This window comes from Gadus chalcogrammus, chromosome 1, assembly GCF_026213295.1.
Source record: "Gadus chalcogrammus isolate NIFS_2021 chromosome 1, NIFS_Gcha_1.0, whole genome shotgun sequence".
NCBI lineage: Eukaryota > Metazoa > Chordata > Actinopteri > Gadiformes > Gadidae > Gadus > Gadus chalcogrammus.
This window is the reverse complement of record NC_079412.1, coordinates 10,603,565-10,631,406: the sequence shown is the minus strand read 5'-3', so window position 1 is coordinate 10,631,406 and position 27,842 is coordinate 10,603,565. Positions and strand designations below refer to the sequence as shown.

Here is a 27,842-nt window from a genome sequence, read left to right as displayed (position 1 = left end):
ATGGTGCACTCTGACATAATCCGTCTAATGTCCTGCCAATGCAGTCACCAAACCCTACAAAGAGGGTCCATCATACTTGCCTTTTGCCCGTGGACATACACAGAGCGTCCTTTATCAAGTCACGGGTAAGAGGAACTCCTTATTGTGGAAGTAGGCTGCTCTATTCTCCCTGGCAGAGGCTTTTCATTAGGCTGTCTCCAGCCTCCACTGGCTGCTTTAATTACAGGCTGCAGGCTGTGGAGGCTCAGAGAAAGAGCCGCGTTTGGGATTCTCACGGCATTAAAAAAAAAAACACGCACTTGCGTAGTAAGACTGTACTCGCAAAACCAGCTTTTGGACATTCTTCGGTATTTTAAACAACTTGGTAGCACGGAGTGTCGGTTGATTATATCATTTGCATCTTGAACGTCGAGTCGCAGGAATGTGGCGTCTCTGAAGGAAGCCCGTCCGAATCGTCAGCGGTGGATGACAACAAAGTTGGTCGCATGGGTTTATAGCACGAAAAACGTTGTTGAGAACGAAGGAAAAGCTGCGAGTCGGGGTTAACGTGACGATGGGCTTGGTTTGAAGAGCGACGGCGGCTAAACCAGGACACAAAGTGCGCCATGGCGGTGGACGGTAGGAGATGTGTTTGTTAAAAACTGCATTTTGCAATGATGTAGCGTGTATGTTACATTGTGCACATTAAGTTTGTGTTCCGCTTCCGAATTAGTTAGTTCTGGTTGTTTTCATCAGATTGCCCTTAAGTAAGATTCAGCAAGGCATCAGCAGAGCAGTGTTGTGTGTGTGTGTGTGTGTGTGTGTGTGTGTGTGTGTGTGTGTGTGTGTGTGTGTGTGTGTGTGTGTGTGTGTGTGTGTGTGTGTGTGTGTGTGTGTGTGTGTCTTCGTGTTTGTGTCTGTGTCTTCGTGTTTGTGTCTTCGTGTTTGTGACAGTTGCTGTATTTACTCGCGTGGCCGGTGTGACAGTGTCGTGTGAGTGGTCTGGCTCTGGTCCCACACACGGAGAGATCGTGGTTTTAGGACCGGCTGGGTGCTGAAAGGGACAGCGCCCTGGACTGCAGGGTACAAGCGTCCTAGGGCTAGTTTGGGAGATCGGTTGAGACCCCCCCCCCCCTTCAGAGGATCTCTTTAACCTCCATTTTTAAATAACATTCCGAAATGTGATATATAATATCGTTTAATATAACTGAAGATCTACGATGAAACTCAACTCCCATAAAACTGATATTTGACCGACCCAGGAAGAATTTATGGATATTTTGATATTTTTGTTGTTGCAGGACGTCGACTATTACTGTAAAGAACATTTAACCGACAATGCGTGATTAGGGTTCAGTAATAGTTCAGAGGACTCAGCATGTGAGGAAGAGACGAGGCTCCTATTGCTGGATGACACCCACCACAGTGAACACTGTGGACGTGGAGCCTTCATAAACAAGAGATGGAGGAGATTGTATTGAAAACACATTCTGATCAACTGCTGCCAGTTTATTTAGTGTTTGCACTATTCCCTCTCTCTGTGCCGTGTTTGGCAGGGGGTCTGAAATAAAGCAGTGTTGAGTGATGCAAAGGAAGAGCCCAGCGGAACACTAAAGACGCTCTTTCATCTCTGCATCCTGTTCCCGCGCTGCTATTTCCTCTCATTATTCGAATAAAATGCGTTGACTCTGATTTGAGATTCAAATGAACAATGCGTACATTTACATATGTGCGCACACAAACACGCACAAGCTCATACGATCACACACGCATGCACACAAACACACCCACCCACACACACGCACACGCACACACACACGCACGCACGCACACGCACAAACAAATAAGCGCACATAAACTCGCTTCAAACGGCAAGTATAAATCCTCCACAATCTGGTTCATGAATCAGTAATGGTCCCAGGGCTTCCCGTCAGGTCTTGTATAGTAGCGTGTGTTTACTCTCTCTCCTCGCCTTCTTTCATGACTCTGCTTGGCAGCCACCTGCTGATGGGCGTGTTCGGAGCCTGGCTGGGCCACAGCAGGTCTCCTCGTGATGATGAGCAAACAACTCGTCTATCATAAGCGTCTGTCAGCGTATCGTAGAGCGTGAACTACTGGAAGACGCCTGTGTGGTTGTTCTCTGTTTAGTGGTTCTCTGTGTAGTGGTTCTCTGTGTATTGATTCTCTGTGTAGTGGATCTCTGTGTAGTGGTTCTTAGAAGGCCTGTGTAGTGGTTCTCTGTGCAGTGGTTCTCTGTGTAGTGGTTCTCTGTGTAGTTGTTCTCTGTGCAGTGGTTCCCTGTGTAGTTGTTCTCTGTGCAGTTCTTCTCTTTGTAGTTCTTCTCTGTGTTCTGTGTGTAGTTATTCTAGTGGTTCTCTGTGTAGTGGTTCTCTGTGTAGTTGATCATTGTGTGGTGGTTCTCTGAATAGTTGTTCTCCGAGTAGTCACACACTGGTTTCTTTTTACGAGCCTGTCGGTAAAGAGATACCTCACAGGAATGAACTCATCCGTCACTGACATAATGTCTACTGTTTCACATCTGACCTGCCCGCAGTCCCGCACACACTGCGACTGCCGAGGGCTATCTTGTAGAAGCCTTCTGTCATCCACGCATGTCCTGTGCTACGGTTGCACCACAAACCCAGACAATCTCAGGATATCACTTTTGTCGCTGTCTGAATAGTTTGATGTAACCATTACGCACTCATTGAGTAAAGTCCACTTACGTCCACCTTCCCATCGCTAGCTGCTCCACACTGTGTCACACTATTGTTGCTTCCTTGGTCATACAGCTTTGGATATTTTTTTATTTACTCCAATTTGGAGGGCATACTTAGATTGTTCTCAGCCTCCCTTGTAATTCACGTTGGATACAACGCACCTTTAAAAGGACGACATGCAAAGCGTTCTCTCTCTGCGTCCCACAGCCGCGTCCAGCTTCAGTTTCTGCCGGCCGGCGGTGGAGTACCGGGGCATCCCAGAGGACTACAAGCGGCAGCTGAGCCGGCGGACCGGCGGGAACCTCACCTGGCACGACGGGCGGGGCCAGAAGAGCGCGGGCGGGAGGACGGTGAAGCTGCTGCAGCAGCCCGGCACCGGGGCCTCCCAGGTACACGACACCTGTGGCTCACACCTGGGGCCCGGTCCTCCGCTCGGCCGAACGGCACTCCTGTAGGGATCACTGCTGCCAGTGGACTTATCAAGAGAAGGCCAGGGCCTCGTTGGGATGGAAAGGGTTGTGATGCCATTGAAAGGTTGCAGAGTATCATCGTATCGTTTGTAGCTGATAACCATCATTGTTTTTCAGCAGAGTTTGTGTTATGGTTTGTATAGATCAATCATGATTTACAGAGGGACACAAAATAGTTTCTGTTCCTTTAAACTACAGATAGACTATAGTCTAGCTATTGAATATATATAGATAATATATCTAAAGATAACTAGATAATTAATGGTAATTATGGACTTCATCTGTTTTGCTATACATATCGGGATCCATATTTTAATTATGGATTTGAATAATAGATAACGTACAGCTCAAAATATAATATGATTATATGAAGTGTCTTTTCTTCTCCCTTTCAACTATCCATGGAAGGAGGTCTCTCCCAGCGGGTTGCTGAGCTCCCCTTTAGCCTGGCTTAAAAATAGAAGTGATGCTCTGGCATTCTCTGTACACCCGACCCAGTCCTATCTGTTGCATAGGACTCTCAATTAAAACACTCTCAGTGATACTCAGTGAAATGGGTCTGTTCTACAAACTTATAAAATAAACATTTTATAAGTTGTGTCTCACCCCTTCGTGTGAGACATGATAGCCTTCAGGCCCACCGCTCAACCAGGATTGTGTCTATACCACTTTAAAACCCCTGTGCGGTGTGAATAGTGTTAGCCATTCCTTTTGTTTTCAATTTGTAAAAGGCTGTGTTTTGTTTTTTAAACGGGCCTAAGAAGCTAGGAATGTGGACCTGGCTAGCAGAGATAACAAGAGACATGCCCTAAGCCTGGTTTGTTCTCTCCATCCTCTTTGATGTATTCAGCCTGCTCCATAGTTTGTCTTGCTTTAGAAGCAGAGAACGCTTGTGTTACTAAATGTTGAATGAAAGTCATTTGCTGGATGTAAAACTTTCGTGGGCATTTGACTTCAGTGGAGTACAATATATTCAGAAGTGAATCCTCAGCTTCTGAAGCTTTGATGAGCAGTGCAACTTCAGGTAAACGTGAAGGCAAAAGCCTTTGCAGAATGTTTATAATTTGCCTCCTGCCGTAATTTACCCTCGGTTTGACTTGAATAATCACAATCACAGCATCTTTTCTCACTAAAACAAGAGCTGCACCCAAGCAGCTTGCACTGAATACATCCCAAAGTTAAATCAGAATACCTTGCTCACTGTACACCATGTAATGTAATCCATTTGCTTTGAACTTTGTGTGCGTGTGTGTGTGTGCGTGCGTGTGCATGTGTGCATGCGTGTTTGCCATTGTCACTCACTAAGTTATGAATACTGTCTGTATGGAATTTCAAAAAGTGAATGAATGATCAAAGCTGTTATGAAGCTTTCCACATTCAGTATATTCGAGAGTGAATCTTGTATCCATCTTAAATGTTGGATTTCTTGAGAACATTCAAAAACTTGAACTAGAAGTTCAAAGTATTGACTGTATTTTTTGTTCAAGATATCCATAGTGAATGATCCATTTGCCTTTGTCCATCTGTGTCCATCTAAGTATGTTTGTGTGTCTTTGTTTTTCAGTGACCGTTTATCGAATGTTTTGTGTTTACTCTAGTGAGTCCACATCTGTATTTGTTTATGTTTCCCCCGTGTTACTTTGCTACAAAGACCATAACACCAAGCCCACATTCCAGTACAAACACATGCTTGGCACCCAACAAAGGTCAGAAGCTACAGTGGTTTCAGCTGTGTATAAATCCTCTGATGTGCTCAAGGCTTACTCACTCATTTCATACCACATGCGCACTGCTTCTCCCCTCTTTCTTGCATTTCATTTTGACTGCATGTCTGTCTGTGTGTCTATCTCTTCACAGTCTAATTCCAGTGACAACTATGGGATCTACCACACCAGCCCCACTCAGCCCAGCCTCATCCGGCCTGTGGTGCTGTGGTCCCAGCAAGATGTCTGCCGATGGCTGAAGAAACACTGTCCACACAACTACCTGACCTATGTAGAGGTCTTCTCGCAACATGCCATCACAGGTCAGTACAACATCCAAAGTGTCCCCCGTTTAAAGGTTTTCCTTTGGTGATGAAGTATAGCTCTGCTATACTGATATAAAGATGAATATGCATATGCATCTCCAGGAGGGGCTGGGGTTTAGTTGGAAGCAGCATGGTAGCAGTAGCAGCTCGACCGGAATAGAGGGGATCAAAGACATGCGCCGCTCTTTTCTCTGGGTTTTGATTTTTAATTGTGAAGCACTCTGCTCCCATTGGCCACCCGCCGCTTTCTGCCGAGCAGCAGAAGTCCCGGCCCGTGGGACATCGCACCGCTGGATGAATGAGGTCACTTAACTGTCAAAGAAGCGGCTGTGATTAGCGCAGCTGCTATATCCATTGGCTGCAGTGTTGATGCGGCGGGTAGGTGTGCGGTTCCGCGGCCCAGATGTGCTTCACTTTGATCCACATTCTCAAAGCGTGGCGTGGCGTTGTCTCGGTCTGAGGCGTTGCGTGGCGGTCGGACGACCCTTCCCCTGACCCGTTGGTTGCTGTGCTCCCAGGCCGCGCGCTGCTGCGCCTCAACGGGGAGAAGCTGCAGCGCATGGGCCTGGTCCAGGAGACCCTCCGACAGGAGCTGCTGCAGCAGGTGCTGCAGCTGCAGGTGCAGGAAGAGGGCCGCAACCTGCAGCTCCTCAGCAGAGGTGAGGGGGGGGGGGGACGGGGACGGGGGGGGGGGGGCAGGGGGGGCTAGTGGGAGAATACTGAGTGTGTGTGAGCTCTTGTATGAGAGTGATGGTTGTTACGGTGTGTTTTTGATCATGTGTGTGTGTGGGAGTGTGGGGGGGTGTGGGGGGGTGTGGGGGGGTGTGTGGGGGTGTGTGTGTGTGTGTGTGTGGGGGGGGGTGTGTGTGTGTGTATGGGGGGGTGGGTGTGGCTATGGGTGTGAGTAGGATCTAGAGCAAAATTAAAAAAAACGAAGAAAAGAGAGACCTTTTTGTTTTATTAGTTGTATTACTTTCAACTGTTTATTATAAATATATGTTTCATTCTCTCCTTAGGTTCGTTTGGAAACAAACCATAACCAGATCTACTTAAAGGATGAGATTAATCATGTGGACGTGTGCACACATCTGTGCATTTCATAGAGCAAGAAAGAGAAACATGTCAATTATGGACTAACTTCAATGGGATCCCAATTTCTAACTAGGTCAAAATATGTATATGACCGATATAGTGGGAAATAGAGATGTTTTGAATTTGCAATTCACTGATCTACTGTTAGTGTTGTGACTTTAACAAAATACAGTTTTGGTACATTATCATATTGCTCTTTGATGAATAAAATATCAATTTCTGGTGTCTTTGTCTCTTTCCTTATCACAGAGACATTTTTTCAACTTGTGCTTGCTTAATAAAAATGAACTTTGAATAATAACGTAAAATGTGGAATGTTTATTTTTTTCGGGGCTGATCTATGTGTGAACAGCATTAATGAATGATCCCCAACCATACAAACAGACGACGGTGGGAAACTACATTTCCCACAATCCCGCAACCAGGTTGGACAAGGCAAATTAATGGCTGATAATCGCAACGAACGCTGACTTTGAAGTCGTCAGATCCCCATGGAAACGGAGTGTGGGAAGAAGATGTCCTCCCGCTCGGACAGGTACATTCAATCAGTTATTAGTGCCTGTTTCAATTTCCTATTTGAACTGCAATACATTAAGCCTGTCTACTTAAGCTACTGTAAGATACGGCTAGTAGCCTTCCCAATTACCTCTGAGCGTATTGGACTAAGCATTCCCAGGCGATACAGGCAAAGCATCGACTTTTATCATCCATCGATTTTATAATTCTTGAAATCATTCGTCAAGCTGCGAAATATGAGTGTGAGACAATTTAAGTTGAGCTAGGAATGAAGTGCACGGCGTGTTGTCTACAAGCGCAAAGGAGAATGAGGTCCTGGGTTGGTTTGATGTGGCTCAGAGCATAATGTGCATCCATACAAACTGTGACAGGGCTTCTACTTTAGATAAGCCCTTCATAAATTCATCCACAATACATGCAGAACAATGTGGCCTGCTAAAACAGGGTATGCTTCAGGGACTGACCTGAAGTAGTCCTCTACGTTGTTGATCCCAATTCTGTTACGATCAACAACCTAGAGGAATTGGTTGTAGCTAGTAACTTAGTGGCTGAGTGACCTAGTTAGGAGCAACAATGTAGAGGGCTACTTCAGGTCAGCCACTAAGTTACCAGCTACTACCGTTTCCAATAGAGTGAGATGGGACTTTTTTCTGAGGTAAACATCTTAATGGCTAGAGAAGGCCTAACCCAAGGGACAAGTCATTCCCTCTAGCCAAAGGTGTTCTACTAATACCGACAGACAGCCTCTCCTGCTCATCATCCTATTAGCCTGCTCGGAGAGAACTGAGAGAAAGGGGAGAAGGACAGACGCAGACAGGATTAAATCTATCGTAATGCCTGATTGTGAATAATCGACTATATTTCCTTGCGAAATAAGGAAATGAGCAATAGCAGCACCAGGATAAGTTTGCCTAGTCGGATGCCCTTTGTAATGGCTTTGAAGGGGGTAATTCTATGTTTATTTCTTTACATCAAAAGATTTATTCATCGACATGTTGTGAAGCCTCGGGTAGCAGACAGTTCAGTTCATGCTGACATGACTCTGCTTAGTTATGGAGCGAGAATCTGTTGGTCCCTGTCCCTGGCCTAACCACAGGTCGGTAGAGCAGTGTTGTTGGTTCCTTTATGATGTATTACTCCTGCTTTTACAACGGGGTTGTGTTCTGGACGTAATGCTGAGCTAAATACCGGCCCAAGGGAGCCAGGGTGTGTGATCTGACTGTAACCGAGGGATCTGGGTTAGTTTTACTATACCTCAAGGGCGTTTAGGCCACCTGGTTGCATCTTTTTATTATCTTTCTCTTCATTGGTCGTCATAAGTTTTAGTTGTGTAGACGGAATCGATGTAGAACCATATTCAGCTAACCTCAGAATCTGTGAGGCATACATCCCTGCCTTGATCTTGGCCTTTGCTTTAGCATCAGCAAAAGTGTCCATCAAAGTGATGCAAGCTGTGAGACGCACTGAGTCAGCCGTGCTTACATCATTCAGGTGTCAGACCAATAAACAAAGAGCGAATGTTAGTAAGTAAATTGCATAATAAAATAAACTTATAAAAACAACTGTTTGTGGGAGGCATATTATATTCTATATTTTAATACTGTGGCACACAGGTTCTCAGGTTCTCATCCGCTGTTTTTTTTAAATTTTCAGAGCCATGCGATGAAAAACACGTATGTGCATTCATACATGTGACTGATTTATGCGCCGTGTGTGTGTGTGTGTGTGTGTGTGTGTGTGTGTGTGTGTGTGTGTGTGTGTGTGTGTGTGTGTGTGTGTGTGTGTGTGTGTGTGTGTGTGTGTGTGTGTGTGTGTGTGTGTGTGTGTGTGTGTGTGTGTGTGTGCGCGCAAGCCTGTCTCTGTGTGCATGCGTGTGCCTGCCCCCATGTGCGACCCCCCCCAGCGGCAGCGGAGGCGAGGACTCCCCGGACCAGCGGCTGCCGGCGGCCGCCGTCCCGCGGAGGAAGAGCGCCACGTCCCAGAGCAAGACGGAGCCGCCGCTGCTGCGCACCGGGACGCGCACCATCTACACCGCCGGCCGCCCGCCGTGGTACGACCAGCGCGGCGCGCAGTCAAAGGAGGCCTTTGTCATCGGTAGGAGAGCCAGGATATCATTACCTACCCCCACCCCCACAAGCAGCCCTTTGTTACTCCAGGTGTGGCGTATACTTAAGGAAACGTCCCCCTCTGTCACCTGCTGACGGTCTGGTGTGGTGCGAGAGCTTCTGGGTCTCGTACTGTTTTTGTTTTCTTTTTAATTACACCATGCTGCCAATGATAAGACACACACACACACACACACACACACACACACACACACACACACACACACACACACACACACACACACACACACACACACACACACACACACACACACACACACACACACACACACACACACACACCACACATATAAACATGTATACTCACTCACTCGCTTACACGTTCACGTTCACACGCACACACATCTACAGATGTACACACAGCGGCTGTGAGATGTGTCTCTGGGCCTGCAGGCCTGTGTGGGGGCAGTGCTTCGGGGAAGACCACGGTGGCCAACAACATCATAGAGGCGCTGGACGTCCCCTGGGTGGTGCTGTTGTCCATGGATTCCTTCTACAAGGTTCTGTTCTTGAAGGACTGCTCCATACTTTTTTAACGATTCTTGCAATTGTAAAGAAATGTGTTATAATGTTTTAAATAGTTAATATGCTATAGGCACATTTACTTATTTATTGATCATGCAATCGTGTGTTGAATTCAAAACAGATTTAAAGACAAAGAAGATACAGTGAAGAAATATGTAATAATGTTTTAAATAGTAATATGCTATAGGCACATTTCCACCAGTTCTGGAATATAATACCCTTCCTTTTAAGTGGGTACAGCATGGTAGACCAGCACTAGGACGAGGAGAACACAATGTGTTCTCAGTGTAAACCACAATAATCACATGGGTCACGGATTGTCCCACTTGCTTTCAAGGTAATCCCTGTCTAATAGGCTGCCTTTTATAGGTACACAGACAATGAGTGTATTCCGAGTGGAATTTTAAAAACGTGAAATACAATCAACACACGCATACAGCATAAGCACACAGGAAAGGACTTATGTTACATTTTGCAAATGTGTTGTTTTCTGTGGGGAAGAAAGTAGATATTTCTATAATTAATACCCTTCCCTCATTCGCACTGTTCATACTTGGGTTATTTTTTAATTGTGTGTGTGTGTGTGTGTGTGTGTGTGTGTGTGTGTGTGTGTGTGTGTGTGTGTGTGTGTGTGTGTGTGTGTGTGTGTGTGTGTGTGTGTGTGTGTGTGTGTGTGTGTGTGTGTGTGTGTGTGTGTATACATGTATGTATATATATATATTTTTTTTTATAAATATGCTGCTGGTGTCGATTGACTTGTGTTCTTGTGTAAATGGTAAATGTGCTCCCCTTGTCCTCTGTGATGCAGGTTCTCTGTGAGGAGGATCAGGCCTTGGCAGCCAGCAACGACTACAACTTTGATCACCCGGGGGCCTTTGACTTTGAACTGCTTGTGGCCACACTGCGCAAGCTGAAGAAGGGCAAGAGCGTGAAGATTCCCGTCTATGACTTCACAACTCATAACAGACATAAAGACTGGGTGAGCAACGCAACGCACTGCTTTGGTTGAAGAAGTACTCGTTTGAAGTTCGATTGTGTTTCCTTTTGTTTCTTTTTCCTGGGATAAAGATCAAAGTTTGACTATTTATTTTGCTCTTAAGGCATAGTTAAATCAAATGTCTAGGGCTCAAAACGAAGACATAAAAAACATATATTTTAATATTTAATGTGTTGGAAAGTATAACTGAAGTCTTGCACTCATTCTGATCATTTTAACTACTGCTCCTTTTCAACTGTCTTTGTTCATTCCTCCTCTTCCTCACCTCAATAGAAACACGTGTATGGGGCCAGCGTCGTCATATTTGAAGGAATCATGTCCTTTGCAGATAAAGATCTTCTCCAGGTGACATACTATGCTAGCTTTAGTTCTATTCTGCCTTCTACAATGACAGTCTTGTCTGCCTCTGGTTGATGGGCTGATGGACTGTGTTCCCCCTGTCTCCTACACACAGCTCCTGGACATGAAGATCTTCGTGGACACGGACTCGGACATACGGCTGGTGCGCCGGCTGCGCAGGGACATCGCGGAGCGGGGCCGCGACATCGAGGGCGTCATCAAGCAGTACAACAAGTTTGTGAAGCCCGCCTTCGACCAGTACATCGAGCCCTCCATGAGGCTGGCCGATATCGTCGTGCCCAGAGGTAAGATGCAGTTAACATGTGGGGTTTTTTTGTAGAAGTTTGATGTTTTTATTATATATTACAGCAGTCATCTTTCATCGTTCACTGTTTCAGGGGGTGGTAACATGGTGGCCATCGACCTCATAGTCCAACATGTCCACAGCCAAATGGAGGAGGTGAGTGGGTCCATAGCGCCACCTTGTGGTCTGTCCTCGTCGAACAACTGACAAGAAAATCATACTGTATGCTCAGCAGAAATGTTTATCTTCTTATTTCGAGTGAAATAACGACAACCTGTAAGCCTGTTTCTTTCGACCCTTAAGAATCATGATACATTTCCCTTGTGTGCTTTGAAAATGTTTTGTGTCTCTCACCGCGTCTCGCCATGCAGCGTGAGCTCAGTGTAAGGTATGGAGACATATGCCAATATCCACCCATTCAGCACGGTCTTGGTCCATCTCTGCACCTCTGTCTGTCTGTCTGTCTGTCTGTCTCTCTGTCCGTCTCTCTGTCTGTATGTCTTTCTGTCTGTATGTCGTGACAAAACTTGAACAGCTTGATCAAAAGTCCACCTGCTGCCATTTTCAAAGCCTCCTTGCTTCCTATCACTTGGTAATCATCCCCCCCCCCCCCCCCCAGGGCGGTCCTGGCCTCCGCCCCTCAGACGGACCCCCTGCCCCGGACGCTCAGCGTGCTGGAGAGCACCCCGCAGGTGCGCGGCCTGCACACCATCATCAGGTGAGCGGATCGTGACCCCCCCGGGGAGGAGGGGCTACCGTCATGACGCCGTGGTCGTACGACCGCCGGACGCCGTCTCCCCCGCCCCCCCCCGCCCCCCACTCTGCTGACGCTCCCCTCTCCTCTGCAGGGATAAGGAGACCAGCCGCGATGAGTTCATCTTCTACTCCAAGAGGCTGATGCGCCTCCTCATCGAGCACGCGCTCACCTTCCTGCCCTCTCAGGTGGGCCGACGTCAGGCACCGCTGTCCGTCCCCGTCCCCCCCCCGTCCCCCACACTACTACTGTGATATGAAGGCGCATGGATACACAGTCTATGTGTGTGTGTATTCTCCCGGGAGGCAACCTTGCCTGTTTTTGTCTTTTGCTACAGCCGTGCACCATCCAGACCCCACAGGGCCAGGAGTACGAGGGCCGCCGGTACAAGGGCAGAGGGGTGAGAGGGCTCCGTCCCCACCGCGTTGTGACCGGGCTGCTCCCTCAGGGGGGGGGGGGGCTGCTGTTGTCACACTCTGTCCTCCTCTCCCGATCCCGCTCCCCAGATCACAGGTGTGTCCATCCTGCGGGCCGGGGAGACCATGGAGCCGGCCCTGAGAGCCGTGTGTAAGGACGTCCGCATCGGCAAGATCCTGATCCAGACCAATCTGGATTCGGGAGAGCCAGAGGTGACTGGTCAGCGCCACGGCAAAACGTGTTCCGCAACGGCCCCCATAATGATAATAGGTGTCCTGGGAAACGCCTTGGGATTTGCTTTTCTTCCCGCATTTGGACTGTTCTACATGGTCTCCTTGGTAACCGTGTTGGCCCCTCTCCAGCTTTTGGTAACCATGGTAACCGGTCTCCTCGCTCTTCTTCCCTAGCTGCATTACCTGCGACTGCCCAAAGACATCAGTGAGGACCACGTCATCCTGATGGACAGCACGGTGTCGACGGGCGCGGCCGCCATGATGGCGGTGCGCGTGATGCTGGTGGGTGGAGACGCGTCCCGTCCCCAGGGGGCTGCACGCACCACTCCCAGGCCCAACCGCTCGCACCTTTAGTGGGTCCTCATCGGCTCAAAAGTTGCACTTTGAACGGACAATCCACAGTAATTAGCGTTAGATAAATCCATGATGGAACTGCTATTAAGGTAAACCCTGCGGTAGGACAACCCTCCTTATCTTAAGCCTTTACTATAACATAGCCTACGATGAGGTTGGTGCTGTGTGCCATCCGGTGGACGCCGTCATCCCAAATCGCCCCCAACAGCGTGAGAAGCTGCACACGGGTACAAAGGCTCCGTTTGGTGTGCTGTTGCAGGACCACGAGGTGAGTGAGGAGCGGATCATGCTGGTGTCTCTGCTCATGGCGGAGCTGGGCGTGCACTCGGTGGCCTACGCCTTCCCCCGGGTCAAGATCATCACCACGGCCGTGGACAAGGGCCTGGACCACCTGCTGCACGTCGTCCCCGGGATCGGTCAGTCCTCCTCGCACCCGCTCCCCTCCTGGACGACGGAGGGCTCGCCCTCACGCAGGCCCCGCCGTTTGGATGAGTCATCTTTTGTAAAAAAAAAAAGAAAAAAATCCCAGCCAGTCAAAACACTTTTTTAGTCTCATTATAGCCTAATGCGTTGTTCCACTGGTACCATTCAGGGGCTGTTACTGACAGTGGAGGTTCTGTGAACATTGTAGATACAATATCATACTGAGTGTCTCCAAGTTATTAAGAAACAGTTGGAGATGTGTGGTGGTTGTGATGGTGAGAAAACACCATTTTGTCAGCCACCCCAACACACAGTCGTTGCTCGAGGAGGAACTAAATGTTATTATAACTATATATATTTTATCTTATTGGGCGAGATCTATAGTTGTCCTCGGACACAAGAAATTCCGATGCAGAGAAGAATGCGTTGATCACGATTTGGACGTCCGATAATAAATGAGCAGACTTCTTATGATGCAGAATACTTTGTAGGACAGGTGAATGTTCACTTGACCGTTACATTACATTGAAAAAGTCAGCGTGTTTGAATGTGTTGAACTCTGAGTTGACGAGGTGAGACTGCAGGGGACCTATGACTCAGCGTGCTGCTCTGTGTCTCTCTGTGACGACAGGGGACTTCGGCGACCGCTACTTCGGCACGGACCGGTCGGACCAGTGGAGCGAGGGGGGGGAACCAGAAACGCCCATGTCCTGCTGACACAACCGCGAGCAAGGCTTCATTTATTAACATATTTATTTACATATTTCTACATTCCTCTGCTGTTTTCACTTCTATGTACTATGTTGTAAATACTGTCTTTGTATTATAATTTGACAATCACCATGCCTCAGCTAAGCAAGATAATAGTGATATACTCTATATTCATTTGATTTATAGAAGCTGTATTTAGGGAGAAAACTGCTAACGTGCCGAAAAGGTGAAGTTTAGTGGGACTTTAAACCCGGGCAATAATGGCAAATGAGGTAAACAAAATAAAATAAAACTTGTACACTTCTACCTGTACTGTGCAAAATCGTCTCCCATCGATAAGCTGTGAGGCCATTACACATACATACTTTATTGGTTACAGGATCTTCAAGTTAAACATTATATTTTTAGGTGCTTAATTATACGAGTTGTGTGTCCAATGAGACCGTTAATACTTGCATCATGGTTTGTAGAAGTTCACTGCCTTCACTGCAATACTCAATATGACCCAAAGAGAGCAGCGTATTTCGAAAAAGACTTCTTTCTGTGTGACATACCTCTTTAAGTCAAGAAAATCGATATTTTCTTTGAACATCTTCAAAGAACATAGGTCATAAAATGTATAGTGAAAGAACTAGGGCGAGTATAATGATATTCTTTTTTAAATGATTTAATATTAGGGCTGTGTATACAAACGGGCTACAATTTATCATTAGATTTTACAAATATAATTTATAAATCCAAATTTTTCATTTTTTTATATGCATATTTTATATTTTAATATATATACATATACATACGTTCATAAAAATAAATACTCCCTCATCCAAAGGGGCTTACCATATTTCCATTGCCCTAATAGTATTTGGGGGTACTCTGAGTTCTTATAGGGCGGTGACAGTGTGGTCGTGGATGTCAGGCGACACGCGCTGTATTCTTGGAGACAGCGAAAGACTTGCTTGCCCATGTGACTACTGCCTCAAGGTTAACCTGTTACTATGGAGACAAGTCCACCAATGAGAATTCAGCAGACGGGTTACGATGTTGACTGCAAGCTTTTTGTTTTAAGGGGTGACCTATTTTTTTTTCTTTTCTTTCAGATGCAGACCCCACTACTACTCACAATTAATCACACAGATGTTTACTTATCTAATACATTAAATAAGCACTCCATTCAAAACACAAACACCCACGTTTACACACAGCATGGGGACACGAGGCAGAGCGATTGGCACGGAATACAATAAAGAGCCCACACCTTTTTATTTCCTCAAGCCATACGTCCTTCTTTAAGGTTGTCGGTGAACCTTTCATGACCACATCCACCAGCAGCTTTGAGATCAGGAGGTGGTTTTAATTAGGAAGACAGTAGGAAAACTAGACCCTTTAGTAGCTCTTTAGTAGTTCTCCAATCTGGCTGATGAAATACATGTCACTATTAAGCAGATGTATTACTGATGGGTAAGAGGTAGAATGTGTTTGTGTATGTATATATATATATATATATATATATATATATATATATACATAATGTTTGAGCTTTAAGAAGTGAGACTATGAGATAAAAATGCATTTTTTAAAGTGCCACTTTATTACAAAAGTATAAACTTGACTGACATTTTCATGAATAGTAATCTTAATATAAAACATTACAATCTTTTGCACTTAGCACTTAATTACACGCTTTTTGAGTACAAGACCCTGTCGTCTGGATAGCGAACACACAACATCAGCTGCCACATTAAACTTAGCAGAGCTTTCCAAAGAACACACCGCTTAACTCCCTCGCCGCCAAAGGAACGAACAGAACACGATTCAATTTACATTGTAGCAGTTTTTCAATTGTGTTACGAGATAAGTCATTCCAAAACACAATTAAACATAATATTAAAAGATAGATTTATTGACACCAATGATAGTATTTATTATTCTTTCTCTTTTGTAATGTACATACACATTGCATCAACATACAGTATAATCACATTGTTTCCTGGGGTTATTTTGGTCAAAATGTTTTTGTTCATTTTTTCTCCTCAATTTCATTGTTCAGGACTTTTTTAATTTCTTTTTTTTACAAGGTCTCAGATGATACTCTCCTTAGCAATAAGTCTTAGCTTCACATTTATGTCATTTCAGCGATGTCTATATTATAACACTGACAACAGAGAGAGGGAGAGAGAGAGAGCAATACAGAGAGTGAGAGAGAGAGAGAGAGAGAGAGAGAGAGAGAGAGAGAGAGAGAGAGAGAGAGAGAGAGAGAGAGAGAGAGAGAGAGAGAGAGAGAGATTGTTCATTGATGGCTCGACGGTGAAACATTAAACGGTTCGCTACACGACACGTCGATTCTACTAGCTTGGTTGAACGCAGCAGCACTCGGGATCAGGCCCTGGACAGAACCAGTTCGAACACAAGGCAGAGAGACTATAGTCATGGCTTGTCCACCACACATCTGAGAAGGGATGACGATGCAAAGAGGGTGGGGGTCGGGGGATGGGGGCGCTTTGTGACCCGACTCCAACTCCTGCTATGACCAGTGTTGCCAGGTGGGGCCAGGTTTGCCAGATTGGGCGGGGGATTGCCCAATCTGGCAACACTGACTATAACAGTCCCAAGCACTTCCTTTATAGTCTCGTCTTAATTGTAGGCCTACTGAGTTGTGTTGCTGTCGGTACCGGAGGGGGGCCGTTACACGCCCCCCCTCAGTGCTGCGCAGGGTCCCGGTGAGCCCATACATATTTAATCTAAATGATATTGTGCTCTAGAGGAAATAATATAGCAACACACAATAAATTAACTTAACAACCAACAACAGCTGCAACGAAACAAAACAAAATAAACCATTCATATTAGGTATTACATGACACGGCGTGATTTTTTGTTTTGTTTTTCAAGGTTTTCTCTAAGCATGCAACTCGTAGCAGGCAAAGTGCAGAGACAGTATCGACAAAGTAAAACACTTAATTTACATACGGCAGTGGAGACTCCCTGTGAGTCTGTGAAGGATGAAACAAAACGTGACAGAGGGAAAGCTTCTGGATCGCTTCTAAACGTGAGTATGCTCAAAATTAGTCAAAGCTTTTCGAAGGAATGCAAAATGTGTGCAATTTTTGTGATAATAATACTCTCATAATTTCTACTCTTGGTCCCTGAGCATTCAAGTATTTTTGATTAGTAATTCATTCCTTTATATCATTTAAATCCCCTCTTAATTCACATGTTAACCAACGACCCGGAACAGACTAAGTGCTACCAAAGGATTCTGCACAGCATTGTGCTCGCTCCCCGAATGGGGGTCCTGCTAGGACCAGATTTTTACCCGCTCAAATTGAGGAAGAATTTTCTTTCTTTCTACTTGTGCTTTGCACATGAATCAATGATAAAGAAGTGCTACTATCACTGACAGACTCCTCTGTAATGATCTTGTGCTCATTCATTATTCACCACCTTTGGATTCCTTTTAAGGTGCTGTGTACAGCTGGATCAGAGACGCGCTGGTCGTCAGCCCCAGTCAAAACACACCACCGCCTTCCACATGATTTGCCCTAAGGCCTCTAGCCTCTAAAGGTGTGATGCCATGATTCAATGTAAACAGCATGTATGAGAGAGTGAGCGTGAGCGGAGGGGGTGGGGGGGGGGGCACAACCGTTCGGCTCCTTCTTGTGTCAGCCCAGCTCCTCTGGTTCCACAGGAGGACGGGGGGGCCGGGGGGGGGGGGGGGACGACGACGACGGTCACAGGGCTTAGCCTTAGAGCCCCGTGACGTACATCTCCATGCCGTCGTTGAAGGTGAAGATGGTGGTGGTGCTGGAGTTGGCGGAGCCCTGCTTCAGGTCCCCGATGCTCTCGTACAGGTTCTCCCCGGGCAGCAGCAGGGCCTTGGCGGGCAGGTGCTGCAGCTTGGGAGTCTGCTGGGTGGGGGGGGGCGGCGGGGGCTGCTGCTGCTGCAGCGGCTGCTGGCTCTTCTTGCGGCGGGGACGCAGGGTGGCGCAGGTGTTGGGGGCCCGCTCCCTCTTCCAGCCGCCGCCCGCCTCCACGTTCTCGTAGGCCGGGTCGTGCTCCTCGGTGCCGATGGACTCGTAGCAGTGGTCGTCCGGGTGCCCCCCGCCCGCCCCCGCCGCCGCCTTGCCCTCCTGCGGGGCCCACGTCTGGGGCTTCACCACCACGCTGAAGCCGCCGTCCCGGTCCCGGTCCCGGTCGCCGCGCCCGAGGGTCCGGAAGCCCGGGTTGGCCGGGGGGGACCCGGGGCCCGCCCTCTTCTTCTTGCCCGTTTTACAAACCTTAGAGTACATCTCCGCCACCTGGCGTCAGACAACACGCCGTTACTCAGACGTCAACAATAACCGAAACATCATGATGAATGTGTATGCAAATCAGACGTTTGCACATTGATGAGGAAGCATCAATGTGTGTGTGTGTGTGTGTGTGTGTGTGTGTGTGTGTGTGTGTGTGTGTGTGTGTGTGTGTGTGTGTGTGTGTGTGTGTGTGTGTGTGTGTGTGTGTGTGTGTGTGTGTGTGTGTGTTGGCTCACCGCGGCGGCAGACGGCTGCAGGTTCTCTACAGTGTGAGGGCCGAGCTGGGCCAGGCTTTTATTCTGGAGCATAATGAGGTCTTCCTCCTCCGGTGGCTTCCAGATGTACTGTTCCCCGTTACCCATAAACACGGCCTCCTGTTGACAGGTGCAAGGATCACAACATGTCTTTAAGAAAGGTAGCCAAGGCATTCGAGTATCAGCTATACTATGCTACACTGTATAATGCTATGCTATGCTGTGCTTCTTTATGCTATTCTACACATTACCATGACAGGCAATGCTATGGTATGCCATATGAAAGAATTATCACACACATACACCCACACCAACCTTGTAAAATATACAACTATATTAGAGCCCTGTTTTAAATCTTCTGAATCTGCACATTTGTTCCCGCCATCTTTCAACTAATTCCGAATGCCTCCTCCTAACAGCCTGTATTGGAGGTGTGTGTATGAGCATTTTTATCAATGCTGCATAGCTTTGAGGGCGGGGCCATAAGGCACCATGTGCTATATGCTGCATGAGTCTGTTTCAATGAGTTGCGTCATCCACTTAACCACAACAAACTGAAACGAACGGCCCTGCCAGCAGACTAAACAGACACACATACACCGACACCCACGCACACGCGCACACACACACACCCACCCAACCGCACACAATCACACACACACACACACACACACACACACATACACGCACGCACACACACACACACGGCAGCCAGTAAGTGTGCATGCTGTGCGCCCAGGTCAGAGCCACTGCTGTGACCCCCGTGACCTCACACGGGGAAACAAATTGAGTCCAACTGTTACCTCGGAGGCTGCGCCAGAGGATTATGGCCACACATATGTAAGCTATCAGCGCACACTCTGTCGCCGCCACCGCCATATGGCGACCGTGTGTGAAGCTGCTTTCTCACCTTCACCTCACGACCAATAAATGTTGAACAGATCAACACATTGAGGTGCCAAAAAGGTGCCACCCCCCCCCCCCCCCCCCCCCCTCTTTGGAGGACAGGAACCAACATATCATAGAGAGCATGTGGATCATGCTGTAGTTGTGCATTGAAGACAACCATTTAGCCATTTCTTTCAAACTAGATTTATAAAGAACATTTGCCCATGCTCAATACTGTGATAGACAAGCCTGTGTCATCTAAAGGACGAGGGCATGATCAGATCTGACCCCATGTACTTTGACAACGTAGTTCACATTCAAATCATGCCGTAGCACCAAGAGGGAGGGCGAACAGAACAGAAGCAGGCTAGTGACGTTGTCCCAGTCAAAGACAGGACATGCAGCAATAAAGATTTTGCAGAGACGATATGAGATAATATATTTTCAAGATCATGAGATCACATACCATTCTCCTTCATTTCCGTGTGTATGAGATATTAAAGTTGGTGGGCATATTAAATCCTATTCTTCCCCATACATTTCCTTCCAAGAAAATGATATTCCAGTTCCAATGGGCAGAATAATGACTGCAATTACAATAATAATCCTTTAAAATGGAAAGAAATGATACCTTACGTCTTCCTGCCCTGTCAATCAAATGCGGTCATAATCTTTCAGTCGGCATTTGAGTTTATTTAATCATTTCTCTTTTTCGTCACTTTCCCAGAATTTTACTTTAATTTATACCTTCCCATTATTAGGGGTCCAAGCAGCTAAGCTGCTTGGTCCCCTATTATTTCTGTAACGTTCTGTAAAAGTCATACTACAGCCTATACCGTAAGTCGAAAACTCTTGAAATGTTCAGGTATGGTTACCAATAACCCCCTCTACCCATAAACCCAAATTTGTGGTACTGCAGGTGGCGCTATTGTAAAAAATCATGAATTAGGCTTATTTCTCCTCACCAGATTGACCTGGACTCAACATTCTTTCAGAATATTAATCTCTAGAATCAGACGCATCTTTTTCACCCTGGTCTTCTAATCTAAAAATGTTTACTTTTCCCACAATTTCATAGAAAAGCCAAACGCCCGGTTTATCAGTGTTTCAATAGTATAATGCCTTGTACAGGGGATCCTTAGGTTGAGAGTTTGAATCCCGATTATAGCATTATGAACAAGCTGAACATGACATTCGGCCATTGCTCTGCAGCCCACTCACCTGAAAGCCGAGGCACAGTATTGCATTAAGTGGAACATCTTCATCAACATCTTTCCTTACATCCATTTATTTATGCATCTTCCATTAGTGTGTTCTTGACTTTAAATTTTGCTCGGACCCCGTTAATCACCGCTTTCGGTTATATTTACTGATTGATTTTAATACCGTAGTTACTTCTAAGTAACCATGGTTTCCCCCGGGTTTGTACCTTCCCCCTATAACCTCCAGCTCCAGGCCTCTTTATGTTCACTAAAGATCTTTGACGACAACATCTTAGGACACCAGCGGCCCGCGACACCATGAAGCCAGGAGCCACGGGCCCGCGGCCACAGGGCCGTCGCCCCCTCCTCACCCACCTTGGGGAACGTGGGCAGGTGGAAGGCCTCCACGTTCCTGCGGGGCAGCTTGGTGCTGTGGGGGTGCGGCGGCGGCGGGGCAGGGTGCGAGGGCGGGGCGTGGCGGGTGGGCGCGGCCGGGGCCTCGCCCATGTCCGTGCCGCTGTCCCTCTTCTGCGGGGCCTTCTCCGCCTTCCTCAGCTTGCGGACGCAGGCGTACTCCGCCGCCTCCTGGGGGTGGGGCGGGGTCATGACCGCCCCCTCCGGCTCCGGCAGCACCTCCACCGCCTCTGCGTCCGGGTCGGGGGGCGCCGGCGTGTTGGCGGGCACGGCGGGCGGGGCCGGGGTGTCCGTCTGCCCCGCCCGGCCCACCATGGCATACAGAGCGTCGTCGGCGCGCGCGGCGGAGGAGCGCTGGCCCACCTCGGAGTAGGTGTGCTCACCGTCCTCCCCGGTGCCCGAGGTCATCTGAGGGAGCTGCCTGCCTGGAGGACCGCGTTAGAGGGTTAGTACCACCAAAACAGTGTTAGAGCCATGGTTACAGCCAGGGTTACAGTGTTGGAGCCATGGTTACAGCCAGGGTTACAGTGTTAGAGCCATGGTTACAGCCAGGGTTACAGTGTTGGAGCCATGGTTACAGCCAGGGTTACAGTGTTAGAGCCATGGTTACAGCCAGGGTTACAGTGTTGGAGCCATGGTTACAGCCAGGGTTACAGTGTTAGAGCCATGGTTACAGCCAGGGTTAGAGTGTTAGTATCACCAAAACAGCCACGGTTACAGTATTAGTACTACGTTAACAGCCATGGTTACAGTGTTAGTACTACGTTAACAGCCATGGTTACAGTGTTAGTACCACGGTGACAGCCACGGTTACAGTATTAGTACTACGTTAACAGCCAGGGTTACAGTGTTAGAGCCATGGTTACAGTGTTAGTACCACGGTAACAGCCACGGTTACAGTATTAGCACTACGTTAACAGCCATGGTTACAGTGTTAGTACTACGTTAACAGCCATGGTTACAATGTTAGTACCATGGTTACAGTGTTAGTACCACGGTTACAGCCAGGGTTAGAGAATTAGAGGCCTGGTTAGAGCAGTAGCCATTGTTAGAGCATTAGAATCCCTGTTAGAGCTATGATTAGAGTAACAGATTGCACCTTAGTTAGACCCAGAGTTAGAGCCACATTTAGAGGATTGAAGAGCCACAGTTAGCGCCATGGCAAGACCCTTAGAGCCATGATTAGAGCCACCATAAGAGCCGTCATTAGAGCCACTGTTAGAGCTCCCCGCTTAGCTCATTGATTAGAGCCACCGTTAGAGCCCTAGTTATAGCATCAGAGCTACGTAAGGGCCACCGTTAGAGCCCCGGTTATAGCATTAGAGCTACGCTAAGAGCTACCGTTAGAGCCACGGTTATAGCATTAGAGCTATGCTAAGAGCTACCGTTAGAGCCACGGTTATAGCATTAGAGCTATGCTAAGAGCTACCGTTAGAGCCCCGGTTATAGCATTAGAGCTATGCTAAGAGCTACCGTTAGAGCCACGGTTATAGCATTAGAGCTACGCTAAGAGCTACCGTTAGAGCCACGGTTATAGCATTAGAGCTACGCTAAGAGCTACCGTTAGAGCCACGGTTATAGCATTAGAGCTATGCTAAGAGCTACCGTTAGAGCCCTGGTTATAGCATTAGAGCTATGCTAAGAGCTAACGTTAGAGCAGGGGTCGGCAACCCTAGGCATGCTTGCCTAGCACGCCTGGCACGGGGCAGCATAATCATTGGCACGCTTAAAAATATATATATATATTTATATAGGCCTATATATTTTTTTTTTATTATTATTAAAAGATTTCACAGCACAAAGCGGCAGCATAATAATTACTACCGATTTATTTTTGTACTTTATTCTGTTTTGGGCATTTCCTCCTTGTTCAAATATGTTTAAATTAGTTACAGAAAGCAGTGTTCTGAAATGGGATCAATTAATAGTTTTTAAGCCTATGTTGTGAGTAATAGAGACGAAAATATTTAAAATATTGTTGCAAAAGGCCTGTATGCATCGCCTTCACATGGTTTTGCAAAGCTGTACATGTCTTAAAGATATTGATGTGGATGGTTCCAACATTCTCATGTATTCTTGTTTTTTACATTGCACACAGTGCAAATATGTTTTTGAATGAGTTCCTGAAAACTGAGTTTTAAGATGGGACATATGTAATTATAATATGTAAGCCCATGTTGCAAATATAACAACCACATCTTTTTTTTTAATGTTGATGCATGATTGTGGACTATATGGATATGGTACAATTTCAGGTCTACTGGAAATGTTTTTGGTCACTGTGTCATAATTCAGCCTAATATTATATATATTGTTGCGTAAGGCACACTCTGTAACGAGAAAATGTCAAACTGGTACTGCATGTTGAAAAGGTTGCTGACCCCTGCGTTAGAGGGTTGGAACTTTGGTCAGCAGCATGATGAGAACCACGGTTAGGGTGATGGCTAGGATATGGTTAAGATTCACTTTTAGGCTTGTGTTAAAATATTGACGATTTAACCAACGTTCTCGAGGAAAAATCTTGTATCAAATATGTTAAATTCCATTCTAATAATAACTTAACATTATGAAAGTCTCCTAGGTTTCTGTTGATGCAAGTTAAGGGTTTATGGAAAGGAAGTGACATCTGATAACACTGAAGTCAAAGGAGTAACTATTATCCAAATTTAGATATAAGGAATGCTTTATAATTTAAACTATGATGTTTTGCAAAATATTGTTTTATCTACTCCACGGAAGAATGATTTTGCTTCATTAAAGGCTGAATTGGAAATGCAACCTATGTTACCGCCATTGGACTGTGAAACTCCCTAGTTGAAGAAAACTAAGATATTTACTTGAGTAAAATGAAATGCACTCACTTTTCCCATTGCAGTTCATCTTGCTCATCTCAGTGTCCGACTTACTGATGGACCGCAACTTGGACTGCTTGAGTATGCCCTGACAGACCACACACACAAAGCCAAGTTAAATACACACATACACACACTCACAGGCACACTTGGGGGTGGGGGGTTGGGTCTCCGTTTCAATTCCGTTCAAAAAGCTTTATGGCACGACCATTGTTGTGAATAGTATTAACGTTACATTATTTATCTTTATTATTATGCATTATTATAAAAAAAATTATACATTGGTAGTCAAGGCAGGGCCCTATTGTTGTTATGGCAGTCACCTTAACCATACAGTGCTGGGGGAAACAATGCACACACACATACACACACACACACACACACACACACACACACACACACATACACACACACACACACACGCACACACACACACACACACACACACACACACACACACACACACACACACACACACACACACACACACACACACACACACACACACACACACACACACACACACATATGAGGTGCTCTCTCCATACACCCTCAGCCTCATTTTCACATCACTGTTGGGACACAAAGGTAAACATGGCAGTGACACGGTGAAGCACTCTACATACCATGTCCATGAGGCGGTGCTTTCCACCCTCTCCAGAAACATTGTGTGTCTTCCCCTTCCTGAAGAGGAAACAGTGAGAGGCTCAGAAACTCTAAGTATTGTAGGGATCAGACCTGTGTAAGTGAGTGCCATAGGTTCAGCATTTGAAACACCACTTGGCTACTCTATGTATGCGTGTGCATCCAATCCATGTGTCTATGAACAGGGTCATGTGTGTTTGTTATTTGTGCATGCGTGTGTCTACTACATGGCTGCTTTATTAACCCAAACAATATCGGTGCTAGATGTGTTTGTCTGTGTGTGTTTGTGTGTGCGCATACAAGCACACTATATTTCCCATTTCGTATTTTATAAACCTTTATCCAAAGCGACGTTTATGAACATATCTATCGATGTCACCAATGAGCAGCTCCCTACCTGATCATTCATGTATCTGTTCAGGTTTGTGTGTGCGTGTGCATGTGAGTACGTGTGTGCGTGTGCATGTGTGTACGTGTGGGGGGCGCCCCGCCTCACCTCTGGCAGCCCACGCAGAGCACCACGATGAGGATGGTGACCAGGAAGGCCGAGGCAGCAGCGATAGCACCCAGCAGCAGGACCTTGCCGTAGGGAGGAGCCGTGAAGTTCAGCCCGTCCTGCATGGAGGCCATGTGGGAGCGCTGGCGCTCGCTCGCTGTCACACACACGCGCTCACACACACGCGCTCATGCACCCTGGGAAGCGCCACTGTCTCACTGGGATCTGCGGGGAGACACGGAGGCAGACAGACACCGTTGAGGGGGGCAAGAGGAGGCCGCGTCTGGCGTGGGATCCCGTCGCATGACGTGCAGCCGCGCAGCGTGGTGTGACGTGTGGTAAGGTGATGTCGAATGAGCTGTAGTCGTATGATATCGTAAGATGTCGCCGTATGATGTCATATGATATCGTATTATGTGGCGATAGGATGTCGTTTGAGGTGTAGTCTTATGATATCGTGTGATATATAGTCAGATGATGTCGTATGTGCAGTCGTATAATGTCGTATGATGTAGTCGTATGATGTCTTCAGACGATAGTCACCTGTTGTCGTTGTTATACGGCGTGTTCTGAGTTATCTCAACACAATGAATTTTTCGATGAATGAAGCCCTCTTTCATTGAGTCCAAATCATCGTTCTGCAGAGCTATTGATGTGTTTTCCATGTGAATGAACCACCTCAATATGCCAAACGGGAGGATTGTTCATTTATTTCTATTTCTAACGTCCCACATAATCTTGGAATCCTTGTAATCGTGTTTTTGCTCATTCTTATGAAGAACCATAAATATAAGTGGATCCACAGACACTGAAGACAAAGCAACACACAAAGGCAGAAATAATGAACTCAAACCCGGAGGAAGCAAATACCGCTCAGGCTGTTGAGCCAGGGAGATCCCAGACACACACAAACAAACACACATGCCCACACGCACACATGCTGTTTTCCTTTGAGTTCTCGTCTACCTTCTGTAGCTTGCCAGGGGATTTCATGGTTGGCAGTGTGATATTCCAAATGAAGAGCAGAAGCCCAGAGTTCTTACCAAAACGCCAGGCAGCCACACTTTGTTGTGATCCTTGGTAAATCACACCATCTGTCCACCGCAATAACGATATGTTTGGCTTCATTTGGTTGGTCCTAACATGTATAATGTAATGCCAGAACATAAATGAACAGCAGAACCACTTGTGGGACTAAAGACTTTCGGGATCTGCACGTCTCTATGAATCTTGGATAAAGGAATCATGTAAATCCACAAGGGGGAATTCCAGGATAGTATTTATTTTATAAAAGTTGTATGTATACTGTAACAACATGCACGTAAAATATCTATCATTAATATGAGCAGCTTACTGGAACACACCTGAAAAGTATCTCATTGCAAAAGGCTGCCTTGATGTCGATGAAACGAACCAGGTTGCAATAAGTTAAGCAAAAATAAACACAATTCACAATTCATTCTGAATCGTCTGCAGTTGCCTAAAATGATATCAACACCAGTGAGTGAGGACCACTAACGAGACCACTAACGAGCCAGGAGGGAAGGGGAAAGGTGTAGGTGGGAACCGGGAGGCTGAGGAGCGAGGAAGGGAGGAGGAAGACGAGGGGAGTGCGGATAGGGAGTGAGGATGAGTGGGAGTTCAGTGGCAGATGTTAGAGGAAGCAGAAAACAAGCCAGGCTGAAGCCCGCCTGACACATCCCCCGCCAGCCCCCTTCTTTCTCAGGTCTCTCTCCCTCCCGCTCCTTCGTCATCTCCTATCTGCCATGTCTCGGCATCTCCTGTCCGACACCTCTTCCTCCCCCACCCCCCCCCCCCCCCCCCCCACCACCCCACCCCTGTACGGTCTCCTCTGTCTACCCGCCCCCCCCCCCCCCCCCCCCCTCCACCTCTCCCTGCGGTGCTCAGCCACCATGACGCTCCAGCACTGCAGTGTAATCTCTGGCCTGGGAGGGACGCCGCGACGGGGCCCGGCTAGCCAGCCGATCGGTCCTGATACACACTCCCCGGGCCCCGCCGCGGTGATAATGCAGCCCCAGGAGGAAACGGGCCCTCAGCTCCACACTGGCCTTTATTTCCCCCCCCCGGCCTAACAAAGCTCTCCCTTCTCCAGGAGGCAGGGAGCGGACCCCCGGCCCGGCGGCCGCAGCCCCTCAGTACACCACAGTGTCTGGGAACACCAGCAGAAAGCTGTCTCCCCTCACCACACACCTTCCCGCCTGCCCGCCGGCCCGCCCTGTCCGGCTGCTACCCAGGCAGGCAGCGCACCGTCTATCACAGAGGGCTACCGCTACGGCTAGCCCGCTAGCAGGACACAGGAGAGGAGCCGAGGAGGGTAAAATGGGGATAGTGAGCCGTGCTCCCCATTGTAATGCTGGAGTCATTAAAGCTGGCCACCGGCCTCTCCCTCTAGTCCTCTCTATTCCTCCTCCTCTCTAGTCCTCCTCTCTAGTCCTCCTCTCTAGTCCTCCTCTCCTCTAGTCCTCCTCTCTAGTCCTCCTCCTCTCTAGTCCTCCTCTCTAGTCCTCCTCTCTAGTCCTCCTCTCTAGTCCTCCTCTCTAGTCCTCCTCCTCTCTAGTCCTCCTCTCCTCTAGTCCTCCTCTCTAGTCCTCCTCTCTAGTCCTCCTCCTCTCTAGTCCTCCTCTCCTCTAGTCCTCCTCTCTAGTCCTCCTCCTCTCTAGTCCTCCTCCTCTCTAGTCCTCCTCTCCTCTAGTCCTCCTCTCTAGTCCTCCTCTCCTCTAGTCCTCCTCTCTAGTCCTCCTCCTCTCTAGTCCTCCTCCTCTCTAGTCCTCCTCTCCTCTAGTCCTCCTCTC

General features: G+C 47.4%; 3 protein-coding genes across 3 annotated transcripts; 2 read left to right on the top strand and 1 right to left on the bottom strand.

Annotated features, from left to right (window-relative positions):
• Nucleotides 1–211: 211 nt before the first annotated feature.
• samd10a (sterile alpha motif domain containing 10a) lies at nucleotides 212–6,597 on the top strand. The gene is made up of 5 exons (XM_056588733.1): nucleotides 212–618; nucleotides 2,907–3,088; nucleotides 5,027–5,195; nucleotides 5,717–5,857; nucleotides 6,215–6,597. Exons 1-5 carry the CDS (start codon nucleotides 606–608, stop codon nucleotides 6,235–6,237), a joined length of 528 nt encoding a protein of 175 aa, XP_056444708.1. The 5' UTR covers nucleotides 212–605; the 3' UTR covers nucleotides 6,238–6,597.
• Nucleotides 6,598–6,731: 134 nt separating this feature from the next.
• On the top strand, nucleotides 6,732–14,676 carry uckl1a (uridine-cytidine kinase 1-like 1a). The gene is made up of 15 exons (XM_056588743.1): nucleotides 6,732–6,825; nucleotides 8,710–8,900; nucleotides 9,326–9,432; nucleotides 10,266–10,436; nucleotides 10,728–10,799; nucleotides 10,909–11,098; nucleotides 11,192–11,253; nucleotides 11,469–11,485; nucleotides 11,717–11,815; nucleotides 11,946–12,039; nucleotides 12,189–12,251; nucleotides 12,358–12,480; nucleotides 12,676–12,783; nucleotides 13,115–13,271; nucleotides 13,910–14,676. The coding sequence occupies exons 1-15, from the start codon at nucleotides 6,782–6,784 to the stop codon at nucleotides 13,993–13,995; spliced, it is 1,584 nt and encodes a 527-aa protein (XP_056444718.1). The 5' UTR covers nucleotides 6,732–6,781; the 3' UTR covers nucleotides 13,996–14,676.
• Nucleotides 14,677–17,732: 3,056 nt separating this feature from the next.
• Nucleotides 17,733–25,163, bottom strand: si:dkey-70p6.1 (uncharacterized protein LOC570575 homolog). Its single transcript, XM_056591414.1, has 6 exons — nucleotides 25,030–25,163; nucleotides 24,515–24,572; nucleotides 23,898–23,976; nucleotides 20,998–21,461; nucleotides 18,515–18,652; nucleotides 17,733–18,284 (listed from the first exon to the last, which is right to left on the bottom strand). The coding sequence occupies exons 1-6, from the start codon at nucleotides 25,161–25,163 to the stop codon at nucleotides 17,733–17,735; spliced, it is 1,425 nt and encodes a 474-aa protein (XP_056447389.1).
• Between the last annotated feature and the right edge of the window lie 2,679 nt (nucleotides 25,164–27,842).

What these genes read in the sequence shown, in the direction of transcription:
- uckl1a (XM_056588743.1), top strand. Translation starts at nt 6,782, where the DNA reads ATGGAAACGGAGTGTGGGAAGAAGATGTCCTCCCGCTCGGACAG. An exon ending in TCACCTTCCTGCCCTCTCAG is followed by an intron (nt 12,040 to 12,188) that starts GTGGGCCGACGT and finishes CTTTTGCTACAG; the next exon opens with CCGTGCACCATCCAGACCCC. An exon ending in TGGATTCGGGAGAGCCAGAG is followed by an intron (nt 12,481 to 12,675) that starts GTGACTGGTCAG and finishes CTTCTTCCCTAG; the next exon opens with CTGCATTACCTGCGACTGCC.
- samd10a (XM_056588733.1), top strand. An exon ending in CTCGCAACATGCCATCACAG is followed by an intron (nt 5,196 to 5,716) that starts GTCAGTACAACA and finishes CTGTGCTCCCAG; the next exon opens with GCCGCGCGCTGCTGCGCCTC. An exon ending in CCTGCAGCTCCTCAGCAGAG is followed by an intron (nt 5,858 to 6,214) that starts GTGAGGGGGGGG and finishes TTCTCTCCTTAG; the next exon opens with GTTCGTTTGGAAACAAACCA.
- si:dkey-70p6.1 (XM_056591414.1), bottom strand. Translation starts at nt 25,163, where the DNA reads ATGGCCTCCATGCAGGACGGGCTGAACTTCACGGCTCCTCCCTACGGC. An exon ending in GATGAACTGCAATGGGAAAA is followed by an intron (nt 21,462 to 23,897) that starts GTGAGTGCATTT and finishes GCGGTCCTCCAG; the next exon opens with GCAGGCAGCTCCCTCAGATG. An exon ending in TGCAGCCGTCTGCCGCCGCG is followed by an intron (nt 18,285 to 18,514) that starts GTGAGCCAACAC and finishes GTCTGACGCCAG; the next exon opens with GTGGCGGAGATGTACTCTAA.